The sequence below is a fragment of the Dermacentor albipictus genome, chromosome 1 (assembly GCF_038994185.2).
Source record: "Dermacentor albipictus isolate Rhodes 1998 colony chromosome 1, USDA_Dalb.pri_finalv2, whole genome shotgun sequence".
In the NCBI taxonomy this organism is placed as follows: domain Eukaryota; kingdom Metazoa; phylum Arthropoda; class Arachnida; order Ixodida; family Ixodidae; genus Dermacentor; species Dermacentor albipictus.
The window spans coordinates 93,865,828-93,890,559 of record NC_091821.1 but is presented as its reverse complement, the minus strand read 5'-3'; the positions used below and the strand labels follow the sequence as shown (position 1 = coordinate 93,890,559).

General features: G+C 50.7%; 1 protein-coding gene across 2 annotated transcripts in view; it reads right to left on the bottom strand.

Annotated features, from left to right (window-relative positions):
• Positions 1-24,732, bottom strand: part of for (cGMP-dependent protein kinase for) — a 237,184-nt gene that overhangs the window by 118,942 nt on the left and 93,510 nt on the right. The window contains exon 1 of one of the 2 annotated variants that reach the window (XM_065432856.2): positions 20,709-21,348. The exons of the other annotated variant lie outside the window; for it this stretch is intronic. Within the exon in view, the coding sequence (XP_065288928.1) occupies positions 20,709-21,289 (581 nt within the window). The 5' untranslated portion in view covers positions 21,290-21,348. Of the gene's footprint in view, positions 1-20,708; positions 21,349-24,732 lie in introns of those variants that run through there. 2 annotated transcript variants of the gene reach the window in all.

Below are 24,732 nucleotides of genomic sequence, written 5' to 3'. Positions count from 1 at the left end.
TGTGTAGACTGCTGCATATCCCCATACCATCCGTGAATCACAAAACCTTATGAGCGCACCAACTGACGACCGACGACGTCTTAAAAGCCGTCGATCAGCCATCTAATGTCAACGAAGGCAACAGCAATGAAGATCCTGCAAACAAACCAATAATTTTGACGGCAAGGGAGGCGATAGAATGGAAAATGCAAAAAAAAAAAGACTACCTCTCTCTCTCTCTCTCACTGTGTGTGTGTCGACGGTGATGAAGATCCTGTAAATGAATCAAGGGTTTTGACGGCAAGGGAGGCTATAGAATGGAAAACGGGAAAAAAATGAATCTGTCTGCGTGTGTGTGTATGGGGGGGGGGGGGGGAGGGCGCTTACGCACGTAAAATAAAATTGCCAGGTTTTTCGGCGAGAATGGAGTCATAAGAGCAGCTTAAAAAGCAAACTCCATATTTCGCGAATATCCCAGGACTTGCCGCGAGACGCTGCGTTGGCTTTGAAGTTTTGCTGCTGGGCAGGAGGTCATGCGTGGGATTCCTGGCAGCGGTGGCAGAATTTCGATGGAGGCGGAAGGCAATAACACGCGCGTACTTAATTTAGTAAGTAAAGCCCCGACAAAGAAGCTCTTCCTGCCAGCACAACAATGTGGCATCACCGATGCTCCAACTGCTGCGCCAATCCAGCGACTGTTGGTTAGCAAAACAATTTGGAGGACGCTGGAATTTCGCCTTTAAGAGTGGAACGCGATAGCATTCAAAGATCCCCGACTGCTTTTCACGCATCCTGGCAACTGAAGCTTATGTAACCATAATGTTTACCGGGAAACGCTAGCGGCGAACGTTATGCACGAAGGCGAGCTTTCTGGTAGAAACGCGGCCTCTTGCGTGGGCCGCGATGCGGCGGAGGTGAGCGCCATCTGGAGGTGTTGCAAGGAACCGGGTACGCTCCTTTATGGCCATTGAGATTTGTGTGCGCCGGCGCGGGCAAATCTTGGAGGCCGTGGCCGCTCTATGGATGGTACAAACGCTGGAAAAGGGGATTGTGCTTCGAGTTTCCGCGTATCAGACTTATGTTTTCTCGTATATTCAAATTACAATCCCACACTATCATATCTGCAGGTTGTCTGTAAGTCGTAGTTTACGATTTTTCTGACGCATTCTACCTTGAGAAATTCAATTATTGCAGTAACTTCCTTGCGCTACATGGACTTGCGCTACATGGACGACCTGCGTGGTTCGAAATGATATTTGGCAAAACGATGGTCGACGCTGGACGCGGGCGTCGGATTTTCTGCGACGCGGACCCTTAACGCTGTCGCGTTAAAACGCTCGATACGCCGGTCAGACCTCCCGACAGAGAAGCGGCGTTTGATGACACTTGCGGAGAGAAGGATTTTACAGAGTAACAATGAGTGCAACTACGCAATGAAAATCTGGCGGTGTCCAGACCTGCTCGTTTTTGCTGTTCGAAAAAAAAAAGAAGCCTCAGACTCCAATGACACTCTGGTGACCTCAAGTGATTTGAGCGGGAACAACACTGGACGAGACTGCAGCGTCGCTGGGTGCGGTGTCCGGCCAGAGCAAGATATGCTCGTGCGCATTTGCCCCCGTGCTAAAACTCAGTGCGCTTAAGTGTCGAGATGTGGCAGGGCATCATCGTGCTTCATTTGCCGAGTAACGTTGCAAACCTACATTCTATCAGACGTAACTTTTCGCTACATGCAGCCGACCAGGATTCCCTGCTGTATCCTAAACACGATGTTTAGTTTCACATAACAATATACAAAACGAAACAATATCGAAATTCTCAGGAAGACAGACGCCTGAAATGATGAACTGCCAACATTTCGACAAGGGGAGTTGTCTTTCTCAGGGCAGCGGCTAGTTGCTTTTGCAGTTTTTACCCTGAAAAAGACAAGTCTCCTTGTCGAAACAGTGGCTCCAGAGTGACATCCCTTGTTCTACCATTGTTATAAACAAACCGAATTTGATGCCAACCTAAATTTCGGTTAGGCATTTGAAGCGACGAAGAAATGACAACCACTTCCCTACAGAAAGTGCGAACAGCAGGATGGCGCAGTATCTATCTGCCATCTCACGAGCGACATATCCCGATCGGGTCGCGGACAGACAATATGCGCCACTGCCTGGACCTCATTACGGTACTATACATGCCCTGTATGCCTGCTCTCCGGTCTGCGCAAGTATTGTTCGGACCATACATGAAAGGCGTGAGGGCAGCAGCTGCTGATCGCAGTGTAGCGACGAAAAGTACCACGGCGATTTCGCCCAAGTGGTTGAGGAGTATATGAGGGCCGCGACAATCGCTACCACCGCAGTCGCTACGGCCATTCCGCCGTCGCTCCGGCAATGCTGTTCAGGCGCTTCAGCAGTGTCACTGTCGCTGAGCGTGGCCCTGGGCGACTGAGCGTGCCAGATGCGCCACTGCGAGCTGCTCAGACTCTAAATACCTTACAACCGGACCTCCGCACGAGCGGTCATGTGGCGTTCGTCAGCGACAACAGGCTTCTCCCCGTTCCCTGCAACGCGTTCGACCGTGTCGAAATGAAAGCACTAGGCAATTAACTTGGCTGGAACGAACAGACACGCCCTACATTGAGCGCCGGTTGACTTGTCGCAAAGCTTCGTGAACATATACAGTTCGCACGGTATTTAATTTCGGTGCACCGAAGCATGCAATATCACTCTCATCGTTCGCCCGTGTCAAATGCTCCACAACTGGAGGTGAGCTTGATGACGAGCATTCTCCCACTGTAAATTGCCTTTTTTTTTTCTTTTTTTCGCGAATCGTCTTTAAAATCAGTCAGAGGGGTCGCTTGCTAAAATCGCATGTAACGACATGTTATAGGATTATTGCCTAAATCTTTGCAACCATAAACCACACGTGCCTTATTTTGGTATCGTTGTGTAGAGGAAGCAAGACATCTCTCTATCATGTGTGTGTCTTCTGCACAGATGGCGCCGCTGGCGCACGACGCATGACGCAATCGGAGCTAAAGATAGCCTCTTGCCCGGCGTTCAGACAGGCCTAGCTCGGTAGTACGATTGTCCATCCAAAAAGGAAAGGTCGCGTTTGAAAGAGCTCAATATACCACAGCAGGTATAATTTATCAGCCTCACACTGGTGCACATAAAGAGTTATAAATCCTAGAAGTGTGGCAATTTGTTGCAGAAATTTCACGCTTGCTCAGCCATGGGCGCCTCTGCGTTCGACACGTACGGTCCAGAAATGGCATGCATGGCGACGCTCGGGCAGCAAGACAGGGGGATATCCAACCTCTCTGACCGCGGCGGTACGTGCCCGTCTCCATAGGGAGCGCAAGCGCATGAGACTGAGGAAAGAGCAGAAGCTCCAACCATCTACGAGTCCGGCTGGCTCAAGCGGGGCATGAACAAGTCTCGGGCGCCACCAATAGGGGGATCATTTCGTTACCCAAGTGCCCAGACACCTCTGCGAAACAAACAAGCCGGCAAAGCTACGAATAGGCCGCGACCACAATTGCAAAATTGGGCCGTAAGAAGCCCACTAGCTGTAAAGTAAGTTAGGCATGTTAAAAGGTGAAGACGAAGTGATTCTCGTAGAGACCACTATTCCTTCGCGCTGCAGTATTTTCGGCTTTTTCCCGTGTTTTACTGGGAGACGCCGCTCTCATTGCCACGGCAATGGAAGTGGAGTCGGCAGAATGCCGACGCGACGTGACTGCTTCGTCAGGTACCGGCCCGAGGAAGAGAAATTGCCCACCGAGTCAAGCTGACAGCGAGGACACTGCGCTGTACTACTACTCAAGCGATGACGCCTCAGATGACGAAGGCTTCGAAAGAGTGGTACACCGGAAGGCCAAGAGAAGAAACATCAGCGGACGGTCTTCGTCAAGTAAGTCTACCGTCATTCCACAGCGCAGGCCATCGGCGCACACAATTCTTTTTGTGCCGGACGCACCTGCCGACAACCTCAACCGCCTTAATCGACAAGCGATTTCCGTTTCTCTGGAGGCTCTTGTCCCAGGAGAAATCAAAGATATCAGAATTAATACTCGAAAGAACATCCTGGCTATTGACGTCCACAACCGAAGCGCAATCAATGCTTTGATGGTAGTCAAGCTCCTGGGCAACATTAATGTCCACTACCTCATTCCGCAAGACAACGAAACAACGGCCGGTGTTGTTTATGACATTGACACATCCATTAACGACAGCGACCTGCCAATTTTAATCAAACCTGCGACAGACGGTGTTGGCTTACTACAAGCTCGGCGCCTTGGCAAGTCGACCTGTGTAAGGCTCGTGTTTAAAGGTGACTGCCTACCATCACATGTAAAGGTCGGCCACTTTCGTCATGTGGTACGACCTTTCGTACCAAAACCACTTCAGTGCAGAAGGTGTCAAAGAATTGGACATGTGAGTGCTGTCTGCCGAAATACAACGATATGCCCACGATGTTCCGAACACCACGACACCGACACTTGCCGTGCAACAGAGCTCAAGTGCCCAAATTGTCAAGGATCGCACGCTGCGTCCTCAAAAGACTGTCCACGCCTAAAGAAAGAGCAGAAAATCTTGAGAAAAATGGCCAGAGACGGATCGTCACACAGAGATGCTTCTGAAGCGATAAGGCGACATCGCTCCCGGAAACGAAAGTCCATGAAACCCTCTTCCGGTTCAAGGGAAATGTCTCGTCCGGCAACGCCACCTGCTGTTCCATCTGTCTCGAGTAAGAGCACGAATGTCAACGAAAGAAGTGGCCATGCTTCATCAAGTGATGCGTGGCCGGCACTGCCGAGAACATGCCACGCGCCAGAGCCACAGCAAATGACTCGCCATTTACAGTCAAATGTCACTACAGTTGACCAAATGCAAGACAAGGACTCACAAGTGATTGCCATGCTCAAATCGCTCACGAATGTCATGCGTCTGCTACTGACGAACATGGACACTCCAGCTGCTCGTAGCGCACTGCAAGTATTGGACGCGCTGACTCCAGTACTTGAAAGCATCGCATAGCACCATGGCCCGCCCCTCGCTGCCCTTCCACAAGGAAGTCAAGAAAGCATCTTTACTGCAGTGGAATGCCCGTGGTCTCAAATCAAGAATTTCAGATTTTAGACATTTTGTCTTCGAAAACCGTTTTCCCATCCTTGTAATTTGCGAACCGAACGTGCAGAATGTTATACGTATTTCTGGCTATGAGGCATTCGTGTCCTCTACCTGTGGTGATGTAAGCAAGGTAATTGTATATATTAGAAGTGATCTGACTTACGTGTTGCACCCAGTTCCGCCTCACGACGACAACCAGTACGTTTGTTTAATCGTGAAATCGAATAAGCTTACGTTCACACTCGTTGCTGTGTACATTGCTCCTTCAAGTGGCTTCGAGTCTAAACGACTACACGACGTGCTATCAGCGACACCCGGCCCTACGATTCTCACAGGAGATTTTAATGCTCACCATCCGCTTTGGGGGAGCCTGAAGATGGACTCCAGGGGAAGGCGAATAGCATCCTTTGCCACACAGCACGACCTTTACTGCCTCAACGATGGTAGTCCGACATATGTACGCGGGCCTACCTACAGCAGCTGCCTAGACTTGACCCTGGTTTCTCGGCTTCTTGAAAGAAACGTGCAATGGTTTACAGACATTGAAACACATGGAAGCGACCATATTCCGACGTACCTGAAGATCAAGGGCCTATCGAAATGCTCCTCCATGACGCTCCGGCGAATTGACTGGTCGGCGTTTCGGTCGCACATGGAGGGAGTATGTCAGCAAGGGAACCCTTCAAGTCCGGAACACGAAATTCAAAAAGCCATGCAAGAGGCTACGCGTAGTTTCCAGCCTTTCCCGAAATATGCAGAATTTGAAGCAGAACTGCAGCGACTACGAGCAATTCGCCGGCGGGCTGAACGAAGATACAGGAGAACTAAATCCATCCATGATCTCCGAGAGGCAAGGCGGATGCAAAAGAAGATTCAACGTCGCATCGATGCACTACAATCTCAAAGATGGAAACGTTTCTGTGAGTCCTTGGATCCACGTCAGCGATTATCTCAAATATGGAGAACCGTGCGTGGGCTTCGCGTATCACCACAACAGCGTGTCCCTTTCAAAGCCCTCGCTTTGCACCAAGGTCGCAGCGAAATTGACATTGCTGAGGAATTTTGCTCAAGACTTTCCAGCTTGCAGTTCCAACGCGCAATTACACCATGTGCTACTCCTGTGCCACGGGATTCCCGCATGGATGTAATTTTTTCGATGGAGGAGCTTGAAGCAGCACTGGCGACTTGCAGGCGCTCTTCGTCACCTGGCCCGGACGGGGTTACCTATGCGGCGCTCGCCAATCTTGGGCAGACAGCACGACTCATGCTACTAAACCATTACAACGAGTCTTGGCGCAACGGTTTGGTTCCACGTGACTGGAAATGCAGCCGCTTGGTTCCACTTCTCAAACCTGGCAAATCACCGTTAAACCTGTCATCGTACCGCCCCATCGCTCTGGCCAGCTGCATAGGGAAAATAATGGAACGAATGATTTTGACTCGCCTGGAATGGTACCTGGAAAGTTACAACGTGTACCCAGATGCTATGGCTGGCTTCCGGCGTGGGCGCTCATCCATAGATAATGTCATCGATTTGGTTACATTCGTTCAGCATCAAAAACGCCGGAAACGACTCACTGCTGCATTATTCCTAGACATAAAAGGCGCCTATGATAATATAGCACATTATGCCATTATAAATGCTCTTACTGAAGCCGGAATCGGTGGCCGCACTTTTCAGTGGCTGTGCAGTTATTTGACCGACAGGCATTTCTTCGTGATGACCGAGGATGGCGCCACGACTCAACACCAAACGTGCCGTGGAGTACCACAAGGCGGAGTGTTAAGCCCGACGCTTTTCAACCTAGTGCTCGTTGGCCTAGTCCGATCCTTGCCCAACACAGTTCAGGTATCAATATATGCCGACGATATCTGCATTTGGGCGTCTGCCGTAACACGGCTGCAGGTACGAGCACGGCTGCAAAAGGCAGCTACGATAACATCTCTGTACTTGCAAAAACAAAACTTAGAGCTGTCTTCAGAGAAATGCTGCCTTGTTACATTCACTCGGAAGGAAATGAAGCGTTACAGTGTAAAGGTCAATGGGCAAGCAGTAGCAAATGCACGAAAACACCGCTTTTTAGGGGTAATTATTGACCGAGACCTATCATGGAGCCCGCATGTTTCATACCTGAAGAAGAGATTATTGACAATAATACATCTCCTCAAATTTCTCGGCGGAAAGTCATGGGGCACTTCGGTGCGGTCAATGCTGCAGCTGTATAACGCCTTGTTCCTCGGCTTCGCAAGATACAGCCTCCCTGTGATTGGCAACACCTGCAAAACAAACCTGCGTGTACTCCAGGGACTACAAGCTCAGGCCCTAAGGACGTGTCTCGGTCTTCCGAGGTGTGCGTCTACAGCCGCAACGATCGTCATAGCTCGAGATCACCCAATATCAACGTACTTGGCAACCGACGCTCTCAGGGCGCATATTCGGCACGTTGCCCGATTACCTTCTCACCATCTTGCCGCTCTACCCACAGAAAGGCCACACACAACCTTCAGTCGTTTAATTGATGCCAATCGCCCCTCATTGCCATCGAACTACATGCCTGCAGCAAGACCATCCTTACCTTTATGGTGGCTGCACAGACCTGACATACGCCTCACCATCCCAGGAATCATGAAGAAAGCCAACATGTCCTCGTTTGCCCTTAAGCAGGCCACGTTAGAACATTTACATGAGGTGCACAGTGGCCGCGTACACGTTTACATCGACGGTTCAGTCACATCTGCAAGCGCAGCTGCCGCTGTGCTGATACCAAGAAGATCCCTCAAGATACAGCTAAAGACGTCACATGTATCCTCAACGACAGCCGCTGAACTCGTAGCCCTGCGTGCGGCTCTTCATTTTATTAAGGAGGAACCATCCCAGGCATGGTCAATCTTCTGTGATTCCAAGGCAGCCCTACAGAGTGTACTCTCAGCACTGCGCCACGGATCACATGAGCAGCTCGCCGCAGAAATCAGAGAAGTCCACCATCGACTAGTTGACGAAGGACACGATATAATATATCAGTGGTTGCCTAGTCACTGTGGCATACATGGCAATGATCGAGCTGACGCAGCTGCCCGATCTGCCCATGACGGCGTCAACTGCGTTGCCATTCCTCTTTCGAGAGCCGACGCAGCGAAAAAACTTGCCACACTTGCGCGTGACCTGACATTAGCCCAGTGGAATTCATCCGATTTCACAAGTGCACGCCTCCATACTCTGGACCCTAATTTACAGCTCCATATTCCGTGCGAGCTTCCACGACGTGACTGCACCCTTCTTATCCGTCTATGGCTTGGAGTAGCATTTTCAAATGCCTACTCTTTCCTTATCGGAATGGCCAACAGCCCACTGTGTGACTTCTGCGGGTGCAACGAAACGATCGAGCATCTTCTTTGTCAGTGCTCTCGTTTTAACCTACAAAGAACTGTCCTCTCAGCCACCTTAGACCAACTGGACAAGCGCCCAATGACAGAAGACAAGATCCTTGGTACCTGGCCTACGCGAACATCAGCGCGATCCGCTATGAAGGCGCTGCTGCGATACTTGAAAGACACGGGACTTTCTGGCAAATTGTGACAGTACACTGTGTGGCGCAGGACTGTACGGTGACACTGCGTAAGACTAGGAATGCCTTTGCGGGTTGCGTGACAGTGCCCACAGAAATAGTTCGTGTGTACGTGCGTGTGTGTGCTTAGGTTTCCTTTTTTTTCCTTTTTTTATCCTTCTTTCTTTCTCACCTCTTGCATCCCCTTTCCCTTCCCCCAGAACAGGGTAGCCAACCGGAGATAATCTCTGGTTAACCTCCCTGTCTTTCCTTTGCCTTTCTCTCTCTCTAGGCATGTAAACTATCTAATGCGCGAATAAACGCAGCTTGTGCATTTGGTTACGTCATTTCTCTACCCATAGTGCCCATACGCCGACTGCATCACGCACAAGACTTTTCATGTACCCCACTGCGGCTGCGTGACTGATACAGCCCACACAATTTTTGTAAAGGCTTTTTTTTGGATACTGATCTGCCAATAAAGCTATACGACTTCCAAAGAACAAGAAGTAGCAGTGAGAGGAACTATTGTTTTGGAGGACCTGACCCGCACATAAGTCAACTGTATCTTTTTAATTCGTAGACGTGAAGCAAGGCATTCTACTTACGTTTGGTGCAACAAGTGATTTTATGGGGATACGGCCATTGAACTCTGTAGGCGGGCGGTTCTAAACAGCTGTCACGGCGGCTGAATTTTGACAAGAGCCCGAGCGCAACACTATCGTTATTTGAGGTGTCGGTGTTCATAAATCAGCGAGAAAGGAGGTTCAGTAACACGTATACTTCCCTTAATTGCGTATAACGTTCCAAAATAAACCAACGTAAACTAAACGAAACATCCTATATAACCCGGGACACAACGGTTCTCGTATTCCTCCACAAAACTGGTGCACTCTAGATGTTTAAAAAGAGAGTGCCACTGTTCAGAAGCCGAAAACGAAGACAAACGGCTTCTGCACCGTTCGTCTCACTCACACGATGCCTTCCGTCAAGTCGCGCCTTAGGAGACGGCCTTCTTGCAGAGGTTTCTTTCCTATATACAATAACTGAGTAGCCCCAACACATGCGATCGCCGCGGGAGTCCAGTCGCAGCAAGGAATCGCGGGTCAGTGACGAGTAAACCCGCAGTTGGAGAGAGAAAATTTATTTGAAAGAAGGCAGAGAGGTCGGCCTGAGCTAGCGTCCTCCAACGCGCAGTCACTGCGACAGAGCAGAAGCGCCTCCCGCGTGCAGATGTTCCTCAGCACCGCGGTAATGCCAGCAGTTCTTTCACCCATGCTCACTATGGCTGAGTCACCGCTACGTGGCCGGCCTAAACAGGAGAGAGAGAGTAAACGTTTATTGTAACAGAGACTGTTTGGTTATGGTGGGTGGAACAGGAAACGCACACACGACATTCCGCTACTGTTTCTTAGACAATATCCACATCCACTCCAGAGTCCGCCCATTACTCCTACGCACTCGCACGGGAAAGAAGGGTTCGTCTGCGTTTACAGCTGCCGTAGCGTGTGTAGAGCTAGCTGACGCCGAAAGAAAGGGCACAGGCGCCAGTGAGGACGCCGAAGGAACAAAACATTGAAGTGTGCTGTTCTCTAGGGGCTTGCTTCATGCCAACGGCGCGCACAGCCAGGATATATGTTACTAACAAACTTGGGTGCCGCGACGACGACCACAGCTCCCGCGCCCGTTCGGAGCATGCGTGCGGAAATGATTCTACATTTCAGCTTCTCTTAAACTAAAGTGAAGGAACGGCTGTTAAGGCGACGTAGTGACAGTGGCGGCGGTATATTGACTCAGATTTTTCCTACCGCACTGGCATGCGATCGAGAGCACGGCGACCTCCGTTGGCTGTACATGCACGTAAAAGATCATGTGCTTCACCGCGATTACATGGTCGGCTGCTGCTATATAGATACACGCCGATTCCTGAGCTGCCAGAATTTCCGTGTGCTAGAACAAGCCATCGCCAATAAGACAATTAGAGATGACACACAATGCGGCACATTATTTTTAGACAATGCATTCTATAGCGCACAGGCGACATCAAGAGAGAAATGGCCACGATATACGAACTAAGGGCGGCTCGCGGGAATAAGTGAGAGCGGGGAACGAGGGAGGCGATAATGGGGGGAAACTCCCAATCCCGGCAGGTTGTCATCTCCGGTTATTTCCGTCGCTGAGGGGCGTTAGACTTTTCGGAAACGTGACTCACTCGGAAAACGTATATATAGCGTGTACGTGCACGACATGAAATAAGAATAGATAAGTGCGCAAGGCGCAGTAAGGAAGGTATAAAAATATTTGCAAGGTCGAGGTGGGAATTCCTTTTCGAAATAAAGCCGGACTTCACGATTCAGCTCCCGCGCAGCGACATAAATGTGCGCGAACTCGTGGCACGAAACGCCGTCGCGCGTGTTCTGCGACACACAAATGAGCCAATAATCTCGCTTCCCATTGACTTCTCTATCATAGTAACTCAAACGTGTGTTTGTGATATATAAGCGCATCGTCGCGTCTACATAATCAAATAAATAAATAAATAAGGAAAGAAAGAAAGAAAGAACCAACGAAACCAAAAAAAATGAATAAATATCTTGTATATTTGTAAAAGGACCTAAATATACTACTTTCATTATACGTAGCAATACCATACGCCTAATGCAATTCCAAAAGACCGCGCGAAGCTGTAGATGCGAAGGAGCTGAACTATATTTTCATGATAGCGCGCAAAGAGACGCCAATTGAACTCACTATAGACAAAAGAGCACTGGTTCTGTATACGACTCATTTACTGTTTTCATACGGGACCTCTACAAGCTGAGAATTGGCGGTGTTATAGCAACCTTTTATTCATTGCAGAAATTGCATAAGCTTGCGAAGGTAGCCTTTAGTTATTGCAAATGTTCCTCGCATACACCTTTATCAAACACTTTGTGAGTTTTTTTTTGTTTACTTTACAACGTTCAGTAGCGACAAAATCTATACTAAAGCAGTATATGTTGACTTCACAACACAATACTCGTTGCCTGCATATGTTTCTGACCGCAGGTGCCTAAGACGAACATATACCGGCGTTTCAAAGACATATTATCTAAGAGTAAAACACTGCTTTCGCAACTGCTCTGTATTGAGAACAGTGGCATATCTTGCTTCACGTATGTGCGTACTCCATATTATTGTGACGATCCTCCCACTTGTCGGAATTTCTTTATTTTTTAGTTGTGTTACTCTCAAGGCCCGAGGGCATTGCAGAGGGGAGTCTTAAAACGGGAAGCATAATTATGAAATACGAAAAATAAAATAAACAATCCAACATGTTACTAATTCCTAATTATACAATGTTATGCATTTCTTGCCTAATAGTTTGCAAGTACGACTAATATGTAATGTGGAAAGTTGGGCGAGTTGGTGATTAATCACCATACCGTGTTGGTGAAGCAGCGCACTGACCAGGACAAGGGGGAAAGACACAGGATAGCGAATGTCGTGTGTTCTCGTGTATCTTCGCCTTGTCCTGGTAAGTTCGATGCTTCATGAACACTGTGTGACTATACTAATAAGGTAAACAAAATAACATCTTGATAATTCCTGTTAATACAATGTTAGCGAATGTCTTAATCGTTTGCAAATACGGCACATAAACGAAAAAAAAAACATGTTAATCATTCCTAATTATAGAACGTTAGCTAAAGCCTTAGGAAATAGTTTGTTATCGGCAACGGCGACAATTTCCCCGAGAAGGTGGTTCCCTGGGATCCTGGTTGCCTGGTTCCCTGAGAAAGTGATGACCTGGGATGTACTACATGTTTACACCGATGGCTCTGTCACTCCTACAAATTCAGCGGCCGCGGTGACATTTAAACAACGCAGCAGTGCCTTCACTTCAGGTAGCGCTGATGTTCGTGTGGGCCAGTTTCCGACGATGTTGTCTTCCATGAGCCGGCGCTTGTCCAGCTGGTCTAGCGTGACTGAGAGGGCTGCTCTGTGCGGTTTGAAACGAGGGCACTCGCGAAGAAGGCGCGCGGTCGTTTCGCTGCACCCGCAGAACTCACAAAGTTGGCTGTTGGCTATTCCGATCAGAAAGGAGAACGCATTTGAAAGTGCTACTCCACGCCATAGACGGACTAGTCCCACGTTCCACGTCGTGGAACGTGGGACACCGTCGGTACGGAACTGTAAATTAATGTCCAGGGTATGATCGAAGGCGTGCACTTCTGAAGCCGGATGAATTCTATTGAACCAGTGTTAGGTTACGTGCAAGCACGGAAACTTCTTTCGCGGCATCGGGTCTCGAAAGAGGAATGGCAACGCAACTGACGCCGTCATGGGCAGTTCGGGCAGCTGCGTCCTTCCGATCATTGCCATGTATGCCACAGTGACTAGGACACGAATAATATATTGCATCGTGTCCTTCGTCAACTACTCGATGGTGCACTTGTCTGATCTCTGCGACGAGCTGCTCATGTGATCCGTGACGTAGTGCGGAGAGTAAACTCTGGAGCGCTGTCCTGGAATCACAGCGGGTTGACTACGGATGGGGTGGTTCCTCCTGAACGAAATGAGGAGCCGCGCTGAGGGCGGTCAGTTCAACAGCTATCGTTGACGATACATGTGACGTTTTTACCTGTATTTTGACGGATTTTGCTGAAATCACCACCCTCCACCCTCATAGTCCGTCTATGGCTTGGAGCAGCCTTTTCAAATGCGTACATCTTTCTGATCGGAATAGCCAACAGCCAAATTTGTGACTTCTGCCGGTTAAGCGAAACGATCGCGCGCCTTCTTCGCGAGTGCCCTCGTTTCAACCCGCAAATAGCAGCGCTCTCAGCCACGCTAGACCAACTGGACAATCGACCACTCACGGAAGACATTCTCGGCAACTGGCGTACACGAATATCAGCGCGACCTGCAATGAAGGCACTGCTGCGTTATTTAAAAGTCACCAGACTCTGCAACAAGTTGTGACTGTGCACTGTGTGACGTAGAATGTATTAGTGGGACGTTGACACTGTGTAATACTATGTAACGCCTTAGCAGACTGCGTCCACAGAAGCAGTTCTGTATTGTATGTGTGTTTGTATGTGTGCCTATCTCTCTCTGTCTGTGTTGTCAGCATTGGGGGCTCAATCCCATCGCTCGAGATCCGTTGCCAAGATTGGAGTCCGGCATGAATTCGAAGGTAGCTGGCCCATGCCGTCGTCCAACTTATCCACGCTGAGGACGTTGATGAAGGGAAGAACTGCTTCTCATCGAGAACGAGGAATATGGGTTTATTTACAGAAATTAAATCAGTCTAACATGACTGCTTGAGAAAAAAGAGTGTCAGTCCAACATGACTGCACGAGAGAAGTGAATCAGTCTAACATGACTGCTCAAGAGAAGTGGGTCCAGCATTCGCACAACAGCAGTTTTTAAACACTCGGTCCGCCGGCCATACAAGGCGGCGACAGTTCGTTTACTCATCGCCAACTTGCCGCCGCCCCGCAGAACAGTTTACGTACACAAAGGCACACACATTCCGATGCCCGACGCCGGCGTTGGAGGGGTGCCGTTCCGAGAAGTATCGGCGCCAATGGTGGGTAGCTCGTCGTCTTGCGTCTGGTCGAGGCCTGGGAAGCAACATAAAACGGCTTTCCCGCGGCAACTTGTTCATGCGTAGCAGATCAGGTCCGCGCTGGAGAGCTCCGGCACCATTGTTCGCCCACCGAACTCGTTCTGTCACAACGGCGATGGGGCTGGTGGATGGAGGCGGTTTTCAGCCAGAGCCCGCTTCTTCGAACGCCTCCTAGCTGCAGCGACGGAGAGTGGGGGATGCGTGTTTTGTCCCCCAGTCGTAATTGGGTGGCAATTTTGCCTTGCAGCTCGCCATTTTTAACAGTATGCGTATGTATGTTTGCTTGTTTCGCATTCATTATCTCTCATCTATCGCATCCTTTCCCCCAGTACAGGGGTAGCCAACCGGAGATATTGCTACGAAGAGGAAGCGCGATGCACTAATGTATGTACAACTATTTACACGGGGAAAAGTTAGTGGTAATCGCGCAGGCTGGTACAAAGATCACAGCTCCAGGAGACTGTCTATCGCTTCCTCTTCGTCTCCCTTTTGCGCGCACGGTCCCATCCAAATGCACCGTAACAATATTCTCTGGTCAACCTTCATGTTCTTCCTTTACCACCCCCCCTCTCTCTGTCTCTCTCTCTCTCTCTGGGAAAAAAGCGATTGACAGAAAATGTTAGTGCTGCCTGTTTGAATGCCGACTTTATGCGAATGATCGGTGCGGCTCGACAGGCAATGCGGCTGAAAAATGAAGTCACTGTGAAAGGAGGAATGGTAACAAAATTTGTGAAGCAGGGTCAAACGTGCTATTGTTCTACAAGATGCAAAATGGAAGATGTAGTCTTTCATTGATGCTGTATATGCTAGCGGTACGGTAATAACTTAAAATCATGAATCGGACTGAATTATTTTTAACAAGCTCGAGTAAATAAATAAGCGCCCGTATTCACAAAAAAAGCTTTTACGGTAAAACTACTTGTGCTCAACGACGACGACCGGCCGATGGTAGAGTGCACTAACGAGCGAAAAGCTTTGCGAACTGGGCCCCAGGGCTCGGCTGGCACTCGCTGTAGAAGAAAGTTTGTGCACTCAGTGCGCATTCCTTACACTAGGAAAAACAGAAACAAAGTTCAAAGCCTATCCAAACCCTTATCGCGTGCACTTAAGTAAGGGCATGACCATGCACGATCGCAGAGAAAGTAACCTAAACTGCACAATTGAAAGATGTCCCGACAGGCGGGAGTCGTCGTCCACATAACTCGACAAAATTCGACGGACTAGCCAGACGATTAAAAAGGTATATTTCTTCGAAAAAAAAAAACAAGATGATGGATGTGCGTTTAGGAATAAGCACAACCTAAGGCTTAGACATATTCCCTTGTTGACATATTCCCTTGTTGACTTGTTGGCACGTGAACTTGTTGCCTTAAACTTGTTTGCTCGGCCGCTCCTCTGGAATGTGCTTTCCTGCTTCGGCATTCCTCAATTAGCTGTGCTGCGATCCGATGTGGTCTGGGGAACTCGAAGTAATCGCAGGAAACAGCTCCATATCTAACAACAGCCGGGGTCGGGACCTACCACTATGGACATTGTCGAATTCCGCCATTGTCAAATTCTGCAATGTGGACATTTTAAGCAAATCAGAGCCCTGCGGGGCGACCAGATTTGACAAGTTGGGGAACTTTGCAATGTACTGCGGTATTTGTTAACGTCCAGAATTGCAGCACGCGTCCGTCTCGGCGAATTCTCACCCGTTAGCACTGCGGGCAGTGAATGGGCCCGACGCTTCTTCCTCGCCGTTCATCCGGAATGCGCACCATCAGCGCGACCAGCCAAGCGCAGCTGGCTGCAGCCGAGGAAGCTCGCAGACATGCGCCGCCGAGCATGCACACGGGCGGTGCGCGCGCACACGCACGGCCAACATGCGTCCAGGCGCCCGCGCGCGGCGCGACGGCGACTGCTTCGCGCCGATGCCTCCTCTGCTCCCAGTGGAGAAATCAAGGCCGCAGCGGTTGTCTCCGAGGCGATGTGCCTCGCATAGGCGACAGGGGTACGCCGCAAGAGAAGCACCGCGGAGGTGCCCAACATCTTAGCACGGCAGAGGCGCGGCTGAATTTATTCCTAGCAGCATCTACAATGTACAAAATAACTTCATCCACTTTGCACGTGCCCTGGCACGGATATCCTGCGAAAGTGCACTTACGGGTGTGAAGTTGAAGAGGTGACCAACCTGAAGACTGCGAACGATGGTTCGTGGACGATCCATTTTATAAGTCGCTTTTGCACAGTCTGCGAGAAACGGGACTCCATGCTTATTTATATTCCATTTCATTCCCATATTATATCGCGGGCCAACCCAGGCGAATGAAAGACAGTGCTTTCGTTTCAATTTTCAAGGCGAGACGACCAGAAATAATTAAACTAACTGCTTCACGAAGAGCCCTCGCTTCATTCCCTCGCAGCCAAAGGCCAGGCGCGTTCCTTCTCCGCGCGTTGTCGGCGCAGACAGTGCGGAGCAACGGCTCGTTGCGCGTACCTCACGCTCTACAAGACCAGACAGCGTCCGTATTCCCGCGAAAGGTGGGCCTAGGCGGCCGTCGGTAATAGTTCTGTTTTTATCAAGGCCACCAAGCAACGCCGTCAAAGTCACCAAAGGTGTCTCGTGATGCATCCGGCACGTTACTGCTTATACTGGCAGTCTCTCATGATGCATGTTATTACCATCGATGCACACCCCCCCCCCCCCTCTATCATGCACTAGCGCCACTATTAAATCATTTTCTCGGAACGCTTATCTTCTGTCAAATCATGCGTACACACCGTGCGCTGCGCGTGTTTTGACAGAAGCTTAGCGACGACAAGAGAGGTTGGCAGCAGGCGTGGTGTGTAAAAGCTCCAGCTCGGATGCGACAACCGACCGCGGTCAGAGAAACTGTCCTCTACCGCCCTCACATACAAAGACACAAATACTGTCCTCTACACCGTTAGAAGGGGCAGTCTGCTAGCCGCATTTTGCGCAAGACGGCGGGGCTGCGAAAAGCATGACCTCCGAACAATAGCGCCCAGAAGTTTCGAGCGAGCAAACATGTCAGAATGCACTGACTAAGCAAAATGCTAGAAGCGAGTGTGCGCGCTGCATCGCTTTCCGACTATACTGCGTAATAAAGAAACTCTGCAAAGGCGCGCAATGCGCCATTTATGGGATCCCATGTGCAAGCGTCACGATCAGAATGCTGCCTACGACCTATGTTCACTTTTGTGGTTATTGAGATAGATCGCCATCAACCATTACCTTTTTTTCTTTTCTTTATCAACTTCCCTCATCAGTTCCAAGCACATGCGCTTGGAGCGATAACGTACGTTTGGACATTCCCAATAGTGAAAGCAGTGAAAAAACGATCCTCTTCACAGCTTCATACCTTAATAAAGACTTCGATAAAGCAGACATGCATCGTGCGCACCTGCATTTGTGTGTTTTTACACTTATATATCCTGCACTAAAAATGTCTACCTCTTAGTCATACTTTAAAGAACAAAGCGCGTCACACTAATGTCAATGCCCTTGCCCGCACAATGGCAAACATTTTTTGCAGGCGTATAGAACGAGAATTGGTTTTGAAATATAACGACGCAGCTCGTCTTGAACACATCATGCACGAAAATAATAATAATCAAAAAGCCCACGGCCCAATAAATTATTTCTTCCTTTCTTTTCTCGAACAAGCCACATGCGCTTTCATTCCTTCAAGTCAATCCTGCGACGGCATCACTATCTCTGCATCTTAGAACGTGCAGCTATAGTGACGGTCCGCGTACATAAATATGCGCGGTGACAACCTCAGAACTTATTACAAGCTCAGCCTACAAAAACGCGCTACACATGCCTGCCCTCTGTGGTTCCGCACTTCAAAACATAGTTCTCTGAGAGTCGCTGATATTGGTAGAAGCTCTCTGCAGCCAGGGGAACCGACAAAATGTTGCACAGGGTAGTCGTATTTAATAAATCAATGTTAACATTGTATATATGTCTGTCGCGCAACGAAAGGCTCGTATAAAGTGAGTAACAAATAGAAGTAACAGATACTAACATTTTATTAACTCTTCTTTTCACAGAGCGTTTTCCGGTACGCGGACCCCGACACCCGAACGACCCGCAGACACAACTTGACGGACTTCTACGGCTGATTCGAACGTTGCGAAGTTGCAACCTCGGACCGCACGGTGACTTTAAAAGGGCGCTTCCAACAGCAACTTTACCTTTCCCCTTCGCGCGTTTCCGTTTTTCATTACCTCGTCTGTATGTAAGGCATTATAGAACGCACGCCCACGTCAGGGGACATGATAGCCACCATTAATTGGCGGGTTGGAGACCTTAAGGGTGCACGTTGACTGACTGCTCGGCGATACGAAAAGAATATAATAAACGTGACGCAGCAGTGTAGTGCGCGAATATGGCCACTTATCCCGAGTAGGTATTGCAAGCGGTGCACTGGGTCTTATCGGGCACGGTGGCAATCACAAAAGGAGAGTGATAGCCTGCGCGAAGGGGAGAAAACAGAGCCTCGCGAACATAACGCCGCGTTCTTCGTTGCTGCAAACCTCCAACCCGATCCTTCCTCGTCTGCGCATTTGACGAGCGGGCCGGGCTGACTCAACCAACTGGGGCGATGGCCCAGCTAGACCTGGCGGATCGCCCGAATGGCTGCGTAACATGAGCGCAAAAGGCAAAACTTTAGTCCGACATGTAGAGCTTGCGAACAGGGGCCGCATTCACAAAGCTTTCCATTCGTAAGCACTCATTGTCAATGGCCGGCCGCCATCGCTAATAATATGTCCAGCATCAGGACTGACTGAAATTTTCTCTTACGAAAAATTATAGCGTAAGAGCTCTTTGTGAATACGGGCCGAGATCTTCCGGGCCGGTATTCAAGAATAGTTCTTACACAATAACTGTTCGTAAGAGAAATTTCTTCCAGCCAATCCTGATGCTAGAGACATTATTCGCGAATCCACCATGCCAATGGCAAGGAGCACTTAAGAGCGGAAAGCTCTGTGAATTCGGCCTCCAGTTTTTATCTGTTGGCTGCGCACCGCCGATCCGACACCACCATGCACGTTCGCATGCCCTTTCCACAGCGTCACCAAGACGAGTCGACCAATGGCTGCGCTGGCTAGCTCACGCAAGTACATATCTGGCCGTCCAAATTCAACCGCCGGGTAAATTTCAGGCCAAAAACTTCTTTTGTCGTGGTCATGCAAACACACTATGACAGGTTGCCGGGCTGCAGCTACCGTCTTGAAGGGAGCGCATGCACACACTAACGTAATGAGGGATGCGGCATGGCAGATGGTGGTTGCGGAGAGGTTCTGCAGTGTACAACACGGATCAGCTACTCTGCTGCCATTACAAAGGACTTGCGCAACCGCCACGCAACAGCCGTGCAAGCGGCATCCCTGCATATACATATCGTGGGGCCACTCACGTCGGGGCCAGACAGACAAGAAGCATCGGTCCACAACGCTTGTTCTCTGCGTGCTCACCGCACGTTTTGGAAAACGACGATTAATCACGCACCTTGCTCGTCTCTTTGCGCAACTGCCTCGACAAGGAGTGTTTCCTTGCGCTCATTACGCGGCGAATTAGACACTCTAAACTGCGCTGAAAACAAGAAGTGCGCGCTGCGAAAAAAAAAAAAAGTCAGCGACAGAAATTACACGCGAAACTGCGAAAGGAAAGCTTCACGAACTTTCCTCCTGAGGCATAATTTCTTTTCCGCCTCAAGATAGAAGATACGCTCAGATGGCGCTATTGTGACATGAAGGTACGGTGTCAGTTTTCTCTCAGGTGAAGAGAAAATAGGATAGCATCGAGTCGCCGAATTCGGTCGCAAGAAAACGGCGCATAGAGACAAAAGGTGAGACGAAGTACGAAGTGCACTCGGCGTCGCTCTAGACCGTCTGTGTGACGTAAGCGCCCTTATGCTCTGCCATGCACGCTATGAGAGGTATTTTGACTGCTTCGAGGAGCAAGTGACCGTAATGGTTAAGATCACAGTTCTTGCCAACGTAGAATTGTCGCACTTCGGTGCAGCGCAATAAGCCTCCGAGTAGCGTTCACAAACGGCGCCAGAAAACATATAAATAGGACCCACGAGAAAAAGGCGCATGAGGAGACCACAAACACTGCGGAATAACGCAGGTAAAAACCCGGCAGTACATCAAACAAACAAGACAGAATTCTGCACTCATTCTCGCCACGCGTTCTCTGCGAGTTGTTACGCACGTTAACCTATGGCAAGAAAACCTCGTCCAGCAAGCCCACCTTTGCACGAGACCTCCAGAATGCTGCCCTCACACAACAGGACATGTCTACTCCGTGTGCTACACGTCCAGAAGAAAGTGCTCGCAACAATGCCGTACTTGATGTACTCGATTCTCTCTCTCTCCCCGCTTTTCTGCTCACCCACCCATTTGCAAAAGGACGACCGCGTCCGGCTCGCCTACCGTGCCTTCCGCAGGTGGAGCAGGCAGGTCCGCAACCTGGCCGCGCAGGCGTCGCGAACCTTGGCGCCGTAGCCGTAGCTGAAGCGGACGAGCGTGCGTAGCACGCTCTTCAGGAGGGCCGCCAGCGCGCGCAGCCCGGCGACCAGCGAAGCCAGAGCACGCTCGCACGCGGCGCGGCCCCGGTGCAGGCAGCCGAACACCAGTGTTGCGTTCCGGCGGCGGGCGCCACCGGCGTTGGTAATCCACAGGAGCTGCGCGTCGAGGGCGAACGGCGGAGCTTCGTCGATCAGCAGCGACAATGCGGGGGTCCAGCCGAAGCACGCCGGGGAGAGCACGACGCACGACCAGCCGGACACCGAAGCCGTCAAGCCGGACGACGCCGACGAGTGGCCGCGCCGCACCTGAGCGAGACGCTGCGGCTGCGGGCGGCGCCGCGCGCGGGGCGACGACGATGACCGCAGCTGACGGCGTGCGGCAGCCGGTGGACACCGCTGCAGCCGGCCCGCCGGCGAACCTTGCGAAGACGTTTCGCGGCTGCCGCCGCTCTCCAACGGAGCACTCGCCGAGGCGGCGCTGATCATTCTCTCAGCGCGCGCACCGACGCGAGCTGCTGGCCGCGGGCCGGACGAGGAAATGAAAGGACGAAGCCGACCGCGCTTGCCCGTGTTGCCAGGGGAAAGAAAGAGCGGGGAAAAGTCGGCTTAAATGACGGCGCAAGCACGACAGGTGACGCGCTGCGCGCCGCTCAAAGGGGACCGACGCCGCGAGAAGGGCGGGCGGGAGACGTCCACGGAGATATTGCGTAGCCTTTGTTTCGGTGGCCCTTTCTCCGCTTCGGCAGCGACAAAGGCCAAGCTGCGTTTCTCTCTCCTTTTTTTTTTTCACTTCGCATAATACGCGCGCGCCGCGCAGTGTGTCATAACGCCGACTCAGACGAGTGGTGCGTCAGTCCAGAAAGCGATGCATCGCGGGGAGGCATCTTCTTCCGTCCATCAATCTTGGATCCCTCAGTGATTCAACTACCCCCAGTGCGTGTCGCTATACGAAGACTGCAAGCTCAAGTACGCTTTTGAACAGGGGGCGGTGAACCTATGTACACTGCAGCAGGCGTTCGCTCTCCGCGTACTTGAATCGCTATGCCAGTGCCCCGAACGACATCTGGCGACCGCATCAAAAGGTCACGTGGAGGAGAAAATATGCCGGGATATCCACGCCGCGGTGGTAGTGGCATAAGAGGCGTCTTCGCTCTCTTAGTGCTTTTATATCCTTTCGCGTCGCCGAAAAGGTCCCGCCTGCACACTTCACCGGGTCACCTGGCAAATAATTCAGACGAGGGTACTCGCCTTGCAGATCTAGATATAATCTACAGGGTGTCAGGATTGGGGGCTCAATCCCATCGTCCGTGGTCCTTTGCCAAGATTGGAGTACGGCATGAATTCGGAGGTAGCTGGCCCATGCCGTCGTCCAACTTATTTACGCTGAGATCGTTGATGAAGTGAAGAACTATTTCTCATCGAGAACGAGGAAAAGGGGTTTATTTACAGAAATTAACTCAGTCTAACATGACTGCTTGAGAAAAAGAGTATCAGTCCAACATGACTGCATGAGAGAAGTGACTCAGTCTAACATGACTGCTCAAGAGAAGTGTTCTCTGCATTCGCACAACCACAGTTTTTATACACTCGATCCGCCGGTCCTACGACGCGGCGACTGTTCGTTTACTCATCACCAACGCGCCGCTGCTCTGCAGAACAGTTTACGTACACAAAGGCAACCGCGCTCTGATGCCCGACGACGGCGTTGGCGGGTGCCGTTCCGGGAACTGTCGTTGCCGCTCGAGGGTCGCTCGTTGTTCCGTGCCACTCCGAACCGTGAGAAGCACAAAAATACGTCGTTCCCGCGGCAGCTTGTCCATGCGTGTCAAATCAGCTCCGCGTTGGGGAACTCCGGAATCATTGTTCACGCACCGAACTAGTTCCGTCACAATGTCGAAGGGGCTGGAGGAAGGCGGCGGATTCCAACGCAAAGGCCGCTTCTTTGAACGCCTCCCAGCTGCAGCGACGGAGAGGGAGAGGTGCGCGTCTTGCACCCCTTGTCGTAATCGGGTGGCAAGAGAGAGAGAAAGCAAGGACAGGAAAGGTAGGGAGGTCAACCAGAAGAGTATCCGGTTTGCTACCCTACACTGGGGGTCGGGGAAAGGGGAATAGAAAGAAGAAGAAAGGGAGAGAGTAAGCACAGAGTACGTGTGGGAGGGACACTATGCACAGGGACACTATAAACGGTCTCTTAAACCGGTGTACCTCAAGTATTGCAGTAATGCACGATTCGCTTTTCGTGCCAGTGACGGGTGTGGCCACGGTCCGAGTATCTTCGACTCGGTGAAAGGTCGTAAGTCTAGTTGGTGTAAAGTTTCCTGCAGAGAGAGGCGTTGCACATCGTAGTGGGGGCAAGTACACAATAGGTGCTCGATGGTCTCCTCGCACCCACAGTAATCGCACATCGGGCTCTCGGTCATTCCCAAACGAAAGGAATATGAGTTTGTGAATGCTACTCCCAGCCACAAGCGGTACAGCAAGGTTGCTTCACCGCGGGAAAGGCTAGATGGCACTTGTAGCCGTAGGACGACGACGAAGTGTTTTTGACACAGAGCTGTTCTTCCTTGCTCCAGTTTATTTCTGTGAAATTCTAAGTTCATCTGCTGGTCCTCACTCCCTGCTCGGTCGTGATGGAAGTGGACGACCCTGCACGTCTGCCGGCGACGGCGGCGTCAGCGGCGGCCGCCTCCAGGAAGCGGAACGGTCAGCAGAGCGACAGCGACAGCGAGGACACCCATGTCTACTCTCTCAGCAGTGAGGACACTTCCGATGACGACTTCCAGCTGGTGCAGAGCCGCAGAGCGAAGAGAAGAAACACCAGGACGTCCTCATCGTCAAGCATGCAAACAGTAAGACACACGCAGAGGCCGGACGCCAATACCATCATATTTGTGCCCTTGCTTCCCACCGTCAACATGAAGCTACTCAACAGGCAATCTGTGTCGATGTCACTGGAAGCCCTGGTGCCAAATGAAATATTGGACATTCGAGTCAACACTCGGAAAAATCTACTGGCGGTTGATGTCCAACATGCGGCTGCTCTGAACACTCTACGCAGCGTAACGGACATCGATGGCATTCAGGTGCGCTCTTACATCCCTCTGGGATCTGACGTAGTCAGTGGCGTTATCTACGACGTAGACGTCGCCATCCTTAATAACGACTTGCCGATTCTTATCAAGCCAGCCAATGATGAGGTCATTGTTGATATTAAGCGGCTAGGCAGTTCACGCTGCGTGAAGATTGCATTCAAGGGTAAATATATACCCTCGCATGTTAAGGTGGGACACTTCAGACATGCAGTGCGGCCTTTCATTCAGAAACCTCTTCAGTGCCGCAAATGCATGAGACTGGGGCACGTGAGCAGCGTCTGCGAAAATCAGCCAGCATGCCCCCGTTGCGCCGAGCCCCACGCTGCAGATAAATGTGGCGCGACTGTGATGAAGTATTCATACTGCGGACGGTCACACGAAGCTTCCTCGAGGAAATGCCCGCTTATTAGGAAGGAAATGGCTATCTTGAAAGAGATGGCGAGAGATCATTCCTCTCATCGCGAAGCCGCCGAAAAAGTCAGGAAGCGACGTTCCCGTCGCCGGCGCCCCTCAAGGAAGGCTGTTATCTCTGCGACGCGCATGCCACTTCCTACAACACTTCCTCCTCCTCTGCCGCCCGGGCCAGACACTGTCGAAAGGACCGCGCAGAACAAGGCAACTGAGAAGACCACACCTGCAGAATCTTGGCCGGCTCTACCGAAACGACAGCATCCACCGACAGAATCACAGCAAAATTTTGCTGGACAACCCCCGAAGTCTACTGTCCGTGATTTGTGCGACCAAGACAAGCAGGTGGCTGATATGCTGCAATCGCTAATTAATACAATGCGCATCTTACTGAACAAGCTGCAAACCCCAGCAGCTAGAAGTGCTCTG